At 43.8% G+C, this 10106-nt stretch overlaps 1 protein-coding gene across 1 annotated transcript; it reads right to left on the bottom strand.

Moving 5' to 3' along the window:
* Window positions 1-2562: 2562 nt before the first annotated feature.
* On the bottom strand, window positions 2563-9670 carry p2ry8 (P2Y receptor family member 8). The gene is made up of 2 exons (XM_018743576.2): window positions 9488-9670; window positions 2563-4191 (listed from the first exon to the last, which is right to left on the bottom strand). Exon 2 carries the CDS (start codon window positions 4168-4170, stop codon window positions 3151-3153), a length of 1020 nt encoding a protein of 339 aa, XP_018599092.1. The 5' UTR covers window positions 4171-4191; window positions 9488-9670; the 3' UTR covers window positions 2563-3150.
* Window positions 9671-10106: the final 436 nt, after the last annotated feature.

Below are 10106 nucleotides of genomic sequence, written 5' to 3'. Positions count from 1 at the left end.
TGTGTGTGTATCCAGGGGACAGCTGGGGATGTTGGATTATTGAGAAAATTGGCCTGTAGAATAAATTAATTAATTAATAAATTGATGTAAATGTAGCAGCAGTACGACTGGTTTTGGCCTTAGCCAAGATTTGGGCGTAAGAAAAGTCTAGGGGGTAGTTGTACCCCACGGCGAAAAGGAAATCAGAAGCTGTTTCAGAAATCATTGTGCTGAGATGCAAGACCCAGATGAAAAATATACCGATGCGTCAACACTGAGATGACAGCGCTGATGTTTCACAGTGAGAAAGACTTATCACATAGCTCGCCAGCTCATTAATTGCTTTATCAGCTCATTAAGATCAGATCTTTTTTTTTTTTATTTATTTTTAAGATGTGTGCCTCCCTTGCATTGTTTAGAGTGCGTTCAACTCGGTGAATTAAACTAGCGATACATGTGTAACCATGAGCTGAACTGATTTAAGATTTCTTATGCACTTTTCTCGAAAATCAGATGCATCTCCAGTAAGCTGAACCTTGACTGTGATTTTTTGGTCATACATGCTGCCCTACTTAAATTGTCTGCTTGCAGTTTTTGAAATGATTTGTGTGGTTTTGCAAAGAGACTGCAGACACATTTCCTAGGGTTACAGACTTAGTCAAACATAGCAAGAAAACTGTGGTTTGATATCTGAGAAGCGTTCTTTTCAGCCCTTATTTTTTTTTTTTGCAGTGATTTACTAGCAATAAAATGCATTAACAGTAATACTTTTTAATGGAATATTTAGCATCCTGTACATTGTGGATAACTTTCTCATTCCCTTACATTTTAAATGGATTAAGATCCATGAAAGTAATGTTTTGATTAATATATACGCACTGAAAAAGAAAGAGCCATTCGGATTAATCACAAACTTTCATACATGTGTCAGCTAGAGTATTGCTTTACAATTTCTGAAAACTGCAAAAAACATAACAGCTGCGCAGGAAAATGACATACATTGCAGTCGTTTCAATTTTCTACAAGTTATGAGGTGTTATATATTTAGTTATATATTTAGGTGTTATATAGGTTAAATATTTTAGTCCTTTAACAGCAGCTGATTTTTGTACATTGAATTTGGGTGAATTAACAGTTTACTCTTAGATATTATATCGTCTGTGACCATTCAACTTTGCAAAACCCCAAGCGTGTCTCCACTGATATATCGCAGGTAGGACTTTCCGTCCTGTTTCCTGCTTTGACATATTGCAAAGCTCCTTCTACACACATTTACCAGATGGTTTGCACTGTTTTCTGTTAGGGTCGCAGGTTTACAAAAAAGTACCACTGTCTCAGTTGCCTTCAGGCCTCTCGCGGTCATATTTTTGCCTTTCAAAATCATATATGATGCCTTTGAGGGAGATTTACTTGTTATAGATCAGGTGGTGGCAAGAATATATTCATTCTGAGAATTGATAACTTTTCTCACAGCCTCAGCTTTCGTGTTCAGTAATAAAAGGAACTGACAGCAAATTCCGATCACTAAGAGGTACCACAGCTGAGATTTCTGTAATTGCTCTGCTTGTGATTTCTTACGTGTGCTGCCGACTTTTTTTCATATGGCCGTCAAGATTTGAGTCGGAACACGGTACGCAGCAACACTGGGAACGAGACGAAAAATGCATAGGACTGCGTTTGCAAATTGTTGGGGTCAACGCACACTCAGTGGTGTGAAATAGTTACAACATAACAGGAATGATGTGAATTTATAAGCTTTATTTCAATGCACAGGATGAAGCAGGGGAAGGCAGCAGCTACACACCAGCAGCTGCAACACCCATCCTGTCTTGGCAAGTGAGTCACAGTCTCATATAAACAATCGTTGCTCAATTTCCAGTCCCCACTGGACTTTTAAATGTGCACATGGCTCAGTTATTGAAAAAACATTAAAAAATAATTTAAACAATGATAATATGCAGGAAGGAAGGCTACATTGCTGTCTTACATTCTTTTAGCAGAAATGTGTAAAAACAAGTAATGGCTTCAGTAATAAAAAAGTTGAAAACCAAGGCGTATGCTTCAAACAAGAAACTTAACCAAAACCGAAGCACTTTCTCACATACGGTTTTAAAAGTACATTCTAATTGTGTATGTCTTTCAGAAACATTTAAATGCAGCTATACAAACAGGGAAAATAGGCAGTTAAAGTGTCGTATCACTTCCTGAGTCACTCAGAAATACACAGAACGCTTACATTTCTTCGTCTTTCAGAGCACATCAAAGCTTTCGAAAACTAAGCTTAATGAATTATGACTTTTATCGGAAGAAACTGTTCTTGGAGTAGGAGTGAATATATTATTTATTTTATATGACTTATTTCTCCAAAGCAACATACTGATAGGTTTGTACAATGATTCACCTATTTATACAGCTGGGTAATTTTACTGGAGCAATTCAGAATAAGTACCTTCCTCAAGGGTACTACCACCAAAGGGGAGATTGAACCTGCGACCTTTGGAACTGAAAGGAGAAGCCCTAACCACTATGCTACCAGCTGTACACTCACCTATATACAACAATTTGCCCATTTATACAGCTGGGTAATTTTTACTGAAATGATTCGCAGTAAGTGCCTTGAACAAGGGTACTATAGCAAAAGCAGAGGTGAGAATCTGGACTTTTGATTGCAAAGCGAAGGCTCGAACTACTTGTCCTCCTGCCGTCCTCATATAACATCTGGGCAGATTAGACACATTTAGCTGAACAAACGTACATTTGTAAGGCTACCCATGACTTTAAGGAGGATTAAGCGAGAAAGTAAGGGATTAATACTCATGTCATTGGATGCTATCTTACACTTCACGCTGACGTGTTGTCAGGCACGTAAGAGCAGTCTCAAGATAAGTGCGTGGTTTGGTAATTCATTTCAGATGCATTTGTGCATCTACGTAGTATAAACAAAAAGTCAAAAACAGGTCTGAAACACGCACAAAGAACTCGGATAAAGGAACCTGATTCCGTTTGTTTCAGACATAACACGTTAATACTGCCAGTCACATGGTGTGTGTGTGCCATAGTGCAACTTCTCAAAACGCCTATGCAGCTGCCCGCATTGTTTCCACGGCATCTCTCAGAGGGTAATTTTACCAAATGTCTCCACTGTTCAGACATCGCGGGTGTGACAAGCTTCTATTCTTCAGCATGTCCTTGGGACAGAGAACGAGCTGAGAAGAAGCTCTCTCTGTGCTGGTCAGACATGGGATGGTCCCCACTGCTGCTGGTTTGCATTCCGAGAGCCCCCCTCAGATTTCGCCGGAAGTCCTTGGAGGCGAGATAGTAGATGAAGGGGTCCAAGCAGCTGTTGATGCAGCTGAGCGAGAGCGTCAGCTTGTACTGCATGTAGAAGGAGCCGTCGAAGAACAGCCGGCGGACGATGTGGGCCAGAAGGATGATGTTATTGGGAGCGAAGCACAGAACGAACACCAAGAGCACCAAGAACGCCATGTGCAGGGACCGTCTCTTCTGGACGGTCGTTCCTTTGATGATCAGCTTCTTGATGATGCTGATATAGCAGAAGACCGTTATCACAAAGGGAATCAGAAAGAGAATGACAAACAGGGTGAAGAGGAAGAGAGCCCAGTGTGCTATATTTGGGAGCATGCTTTTCTTCAGCACATCAAAACACGTGGTAATATTGAGAGCAGCAACCTTGTAAGTAAGGTCAGTCTTCTGCAGCGGGAACAGGGCCAATAGGACGGTCGCCCACATGAGTATGCATCCGACTACAGCCCAACCCCTTCGACACTTTGATTCCTTGAACTGCATGGGCCGTACGATGCCCAGGTAGCGGTTGACGCTGATGGCGGTCATGGTCAGGATGGAGCAGTACATGTTGGAGTAAAACATCACAGTCATCAGGCTGCACATGCCGGAGCCGAAGTTCCAGTTGTAGCCAGTGCTTTGGTAGACGATCTGGAAAGGTAACACCACGCCTACCGCCAGGTCTGTGATGGTGAGGTTGATCATGAAGATGATTGAGGAGGTCTTGGGCGAAGTGCGGAACGCCAGCAGCCACAAGGAGAAGCCATTAGCAGGCAAACTGATCAACGTGACAATGACGTAGAGCACAGAGACCGCATGGCTCGCCGCTTTGTTCGCAAACATCTGCAGCGTAGCCTCGTCAAGCGGAATGGAGTTGTTCCCCGTCATTCCGAGACACTTTCAGACAGTCTGCAAGGAGATAAAGAGAAACACACGGGACATTCAGATGAGAATATTTCAGCCAAACAGTCTCAACGTATATGTCACTGGTTCCGATGTACTGGCTCCTCAACACGCAAACACAACGGGAACCGGAAATCTGTTCGTAACTCGATTGGCTTGTAACTCCAAATGTGCAATCAGCGAAAGGTATAAATGTAGTGCTGTTTTATGAACCTCAGATGACATTAAAAAATATTTGAAATTGCTGAAACTAAAAATTCACCATAACTTCCAATTCGGTTCTGACAGTTGAGAGATTCATAACAAGACCCCAGTCAATGTTTGTCAGCTTCATGTCACTTTCAGCTTTATCATCTACACAAACAATAAATATTTAATCGTACGGACACCCCTCAGTTTATTTACATATTAAGTTCTTCAAAAGTCTTAGCTATAGCTGCAGTAAGCAAAGATACTTGAAAAAATTTACAAAATGTAAGACTTTTCATTTTAACAGTTGTAATGAACTTTTGAGTTAATGTATATTAAAATTAAGTTAAAATTACTTTTTTACATTTTTAAAAATTAATTAAAATTACATTTTGAATGACTGCCAATGAGAGTACGATATCTCAACAAACTACTATTTAGAGCTGTTGAGTCATGTTGTCGCTGATCGCAGACAAAGGCACCGGACGCAACCTGCACACACTGTGCAACTGAAGTGAATTAATCACTTTTTCAGGCTGAATTCACTCTGCAACAGACAGAATTTTTAGGAGAGCAGAAAGGTGAAGAAAATGCAATGCAAGATAATTGTTTGTATCTTCTTAAAATGCATATTAATTTAATTTTTTGAAATTCATAATGTGAATTTTTTTAACATGAGGGGCTTGTGTGTGGTTAGCTGTTGGCGTAACTGAGAAGACCCACTTACTGCGTTAGAAAAGCAAATTCCATCTCAGGAGCAGTAAGGTCTATAAAACTCTAAAATCTTATCTCATGTATTTGTTTTTCTTGCCTTATGTCTGTGTTAAAGTTGCTCTGTGTCACTCCGTGAGAAAGGCACTCTATAAAAATAAATTTAATTGAACTGAAACATCATTGAGCAATAATCTTAGTTTCAACACCAGCTAATTTCCAGAATATTACTATAGTATTAAAACTTGTCACAACGTGATGAACAAGTTCTGTAAAATACATAATTTGTTTTTTGTCTCATTCGTAAAATGTTCCAGAATTTGTAGTTTTATTAACAAAAATATTCTACTGTATTTTTTATATTTTCAACGACAGCTATTTTCATTTTGCATCTTTTTAGTTGGTAGCACGGCGACTCAGCAGCCTGGGTTCGAATTTGGCTCAGGCTGTGTGGAATTTGCATCTTATCCCTGTGTTTGTGTGGGTTTCCTCCAGGTGCTCCCATTTCCTCCCACACAGTCCAAATTCATGTATTTCGGGTGAACTGGTGACACTGAATGGCCTGTAGTGTCTGGGTGTGTGAGTGAATGAGTGTGTGATTGCTCTGTGATGAACTGCTGACCGAGCCAAGGTATAGTCTGTCTCACACCCTGTGCTTCCAAGATAGGCTCTGGATCACGAGAACACTGATAGTGAATAACAAGTGCATTTACACATATTCAGATATTCTGGAGGCACACAAACATTCAAGGCTGCAGCGCAGCTGTCTCACAGTGTCACAGTGCCTGGGTGGTGTGAGAGGACGCGGGTTCGATCCCCACTCAGTCTGTGTGGAGTTTGCATGTTCTCCCCGTGTCTGTGTGGGTTTCCTCCAGGTGCTCTGGTTTCTTCCCACACTACAAAGGCATGCTGTTCAGGTCCCCCATAGTGTGTGAGTGATAGAGAGAGAGTGTGTGTGTGTGTGTTCCACTGATGTATGGATGAGTGACCCAGTGTAAGTAGTGTATCTAGCAGTGTAAGTCACCGCTGTGAATAAGGTATGTAGGCTGATGACACTACGTAGAGTTCAGTGGAAGTCGCTTTGGAGAAAAGCGTCTGCTAAATAAGTAAATGTAAGACTCAAAACGGACAGAACTAAGAAAATACGTCTAAGGACACTTGTGTCACTGAAAGCCTTCTGCTCCCTTTGCTGTTTTACTGTATGTGAGCGGGACTTTTTGTGCTGTTGGTGTCAGACTTCTTGCAATCACAGCAGGCCCTCCGCGTAACTACGCACCTTAAAGCAACTGTGGCTGCGCAACGGAAGCTGAGAATAACACCACCCATGCCCGTGTGCCCTAAAGCACAAGTCGGTACAGCTGCCCTATGTGTAGACACAGCAGTCAGCACATGGCCTACATCTTCTGTAGAACTGGCACCCACACAGGAAGGCACTGCGTCCCCCGAAAACTCCTTTCACGGAACAACCACGTGCACCACAAAAGAAAAAAGCTCCTCCATGCTAATACAGCACTTGTGTTGCTGCATCGCTGAGCTTCACCGATGAACTCTCTCTGACACCCGATCAAATGCCTTCGCGCTGTACGTTAAAGGTAAACCGCACAGGGAAATACACCCTTCGCATCCCTCAGCTATGTAAAAGTGAGCAGCATTTATCAGGAACTCTTGAAGGTAAAGGCAGTAGAGTGGCACAGCGGGTAGCACCGGTGCCTTCTAACGCTTGGTCTGAGGGATTGGACATGGGTTCAGTCCCTCCTCAGCCTCTGTGAAGTTTGCATTTTCTCCTTGTACACTCACAGTGCAAAGTCATCAGGTAGACTGGGGAATCTAAATCTAAGAAATAAAATTGTGAGACAGAAATTTAATGCAATTAAAAAGTCAAAATGGCATTCCAGGATTTCATAATAAAGTTTCCACCCCACATTTACTTATTTAGCAGACACTTTTCTCCAAAGTGACTTCCAATGAGCTCTATGTAGTGCCATCAGCCCACACACCTTATTCACCGCAGTGACTTACACTGCTAGATAGACTACTTACACTGGGTCACTCATCCATACATCAGTGGAACACACACACACACACACACTCTGTCTGTCACTCACATGCTACGGGTGAACCTGAACAGCATCTCTTTGGGCTGTGGGAGGAAACCCACACAGAGAACAGGCAAACTCCACATAGACTGAGCGGGAATCAAACCCCTGTCCTCTTGCACCACCCACACGCTGTGAGGCAACAGCGTTTCTCGCTATGCCACCCACCATGCCATCTTAAGCTTCTCCTTCAGTCATGTGTTTTGGCGTTAAGTTAAAGTGCATCATGTCAATCAACATAATTCAACTGGCGTTGACCCCTCTTTTTTCACATTTCCGAGTGAACGTCCCTACAGCCTGTAAACACTAAAATCTGGCCCTGGTGCGCGATGGTTCTGCGATGGACTGGTATCAGGGTGCTTTTTTTAGCCTGGTGCCCTATGCTTCAGGAATAGACTCCGGACCAGCGCCACTCTGCTTTTGAAAAATGCGTATTGACAGTGAATACATTTTGCAGGTATAAAAAATTGTGTTGACGAAATATGTGACACGCTGCCCTCCCTGAATCATGTATTTAACTGCTGAGAATCTTTTAATTTACCAGCATCTCTACTGTGTTCCCATTAGGTTAAAAGGTTAATGGAAGTTTTTCATGTGATTTATGCTGCATCAGTCAATAGGTAAAACCGTTGTAGCTATTTTAGTGCAGCGCTTTTGTAATTTCTCATACTCTGTAGACTGAAACTTCTGCAAAACTAAAGCAGGACTTTTGCTTACAACTCTGAAACTGTTGTTTCTCAGGTGTCTTCCACTATGTGAACTTGCAGAGGGGTGAGGATGGGGGATGGGTGGAGTAAGAGGAGGGATCGGAGGGATAGATCGGGTGTACGCCTTTCGGTACAGTTTTTTTTTTTTTCCTTTTAAGAAGGATGCGTTGCAGTAACAACTAGGGACAGCTCAAAAAAGGCGAAAGCCTCATCAAAGCGTCGTGTAAAAAGAAGCCATGATAAAGAAACACCTCCATGCTCTGCACAGGAAGCTGCGAGAACAAGGGAGAGACACAAAAGAAAGTCAATTATTTTCTACTGCATTGCGCCTCAATTTTCAACCCTAAGGAGCTTCAAGGAATTTACTTTAGGAAGCCACGCTGAAGGTGGGGGCGTCATTCAGTACAAGTTACATTAATTGCACGAGTTTACCGTTACCTACGTTCATCACTGCACTACCTTACAGGTGACACCTCCGCACAGCAAAACGGTTAAAGGAACAGCGGTGTGATGGAAAGAGCGGTGTGAAATAAGGGCTGCGGGTGTGTGTCTCCAGTGCGATGTTCCCGAGGAGTCGACCTGCTGAATCGGCAGCTATGACTGCCCTTCGCCGGGGCTGTAAGGGTCAGAGGAGGGTCAGCTGCGTTGGCACCCGTGATCAAACTTCCTCGTGGCTGAGCCGAGGTCCGGCCTGAGCCGAGCTCCGATGTGGAGGCGGGGCCTGGTGTGTGAGAGCACAGGGCGACGGAGCCCAATTTCACAAGTCTGGAGCAAACGCAACTACAAGGCTGCATGTTATCTTGTGCTCCTGGAAGACACTCAGAGTTCTGCGACTCCCTGATGGCCTGCGACAGGCCGGTGCCGCTCGGGAAGGGGGATTCCTGGCGATTTGCGTACCGTGATTGATCCAAGGATGGGAAAGTTTTTGTTTTTTGCCCGCATGCGGGTTTTCCACAATAGCGTGATGTGGTTAGGTTGACTGTCAAGTGAACTTCCTCCTTTGCAACTTAATCGTTGACATAAAATTCCATTGAGGCTGCATCACCGTACATCTATGCCAATGTTTGGTCCCCGAGAAAACGTCATCTGCTTCCTTGGTATTGTCAGTACCTTTCGGGTTTTACTCAGTGACGACCGTCGAGACGCAGACGGTCACCCCACACCCTCTTTCTGTTTCACGCTGAGGAGATCTTGTCTCCACGTGTCCCAGCTACGGCAGCTAACGGCACAGCTTGGTTCAACGTGCTTGAAAACCTGCTTTTCTTCACAGTACGTCCTTTACACAGACCTGTTTCTATGATGTTAGTCTCACGCTCGGTAGCAACACGTTTGGCAGCGCAGCTTTTCGTTGATTTTTAGAGAATCTTCAGCAGCAGCGTGCGATGCATGACTCGGAACGGGTGCCGTACACATCATACATGTCTCAAGGAAATAGCTCAAACCGTACAGCAAGCTGCTCCCTAAAAAATGTGGCCCTATTAGGGATCACAAGGAGATGGCGATGGGTACACACGGCAGGCCAGGTGGGCCGATACACTGAGGAGCGGCGAGAAGACCCTTGTCATGAAAAGAACCTAGAAAAAGAAGTGGGGTACTTACCACGGTAAGATGGTGCGATTGCAGGACGGTGTGCTGGGGAGAGAGGCTGAGTAGGAGCCGCGTGCGCTCGGCGAAACTGGAAGATCAGGAAATGGTCGTGGGTTTTTCAGCGGTTTTCAGTTAACGCGGGGAGTAGTGTCACCAGCACGTGTTCGACACTCATGAATGCACATTTCAGCTAGGGGACCATGTGGGCGCAAGCACACAAACACTCACTCCCATAGACGGACATGCGCAGGCTGTGATTTCTTACACATTTATATGTTTACACATAGGATGTGAGCTTCCTGCATCCTCCGACTAGTGCTGCGCGCATGTTTACAAGCCCTCAGTTCCACTTCGAAAATGCTTTCAGTCACAGACTTTAAAATAACAACCCCCCCCCTCCAACACAGAACCTCGCTGCACTTTTAGTTTTGTCACCATGAGCCGATGAGCTCACAACTGGCTGTTCTGTAACTGTGTGTGTGCTGACAGATCAGCATTATAATCGGGCCGCGGCTCGCTCGCGACCCTCTCGGTCCGTTCGAGTGACGAAAAAGGAGAAAACTCGAGAAAATAGGAAACGATTCTCATATCAGGATCTTCGAAATTATTCATACGTAACGGTAAACAGCTT

Source organism: Scleropages formosus, chromosome 12 (genome assembly GCF_900964775.1).
Source record: "Scleropages formosus chromosome 12, fSclFor1.1, whole genome shotgun sequence".
NCBI lineage: Eukaryota > Metazoa > Chordata > Actinopteri > Osteoglossiformes > Osteoglossidae > Scleropages > Scleropages formosus.
The sequence above is the reverse complement of the archived record's forward strand: the minus strand, read 5'-3'. Positions and strand labels throughout refer to the sequence as shown.

Bases quoted from the DNA above. Each gene is read 5' to 3' on its own strand.
- p2ry8 (XM_018743576.2), bottom strand. From the start codon at position 4,170: ATGACGGGGAACAACTCCATTCCGCTTGACGAGGCTACGCTGCAGATG.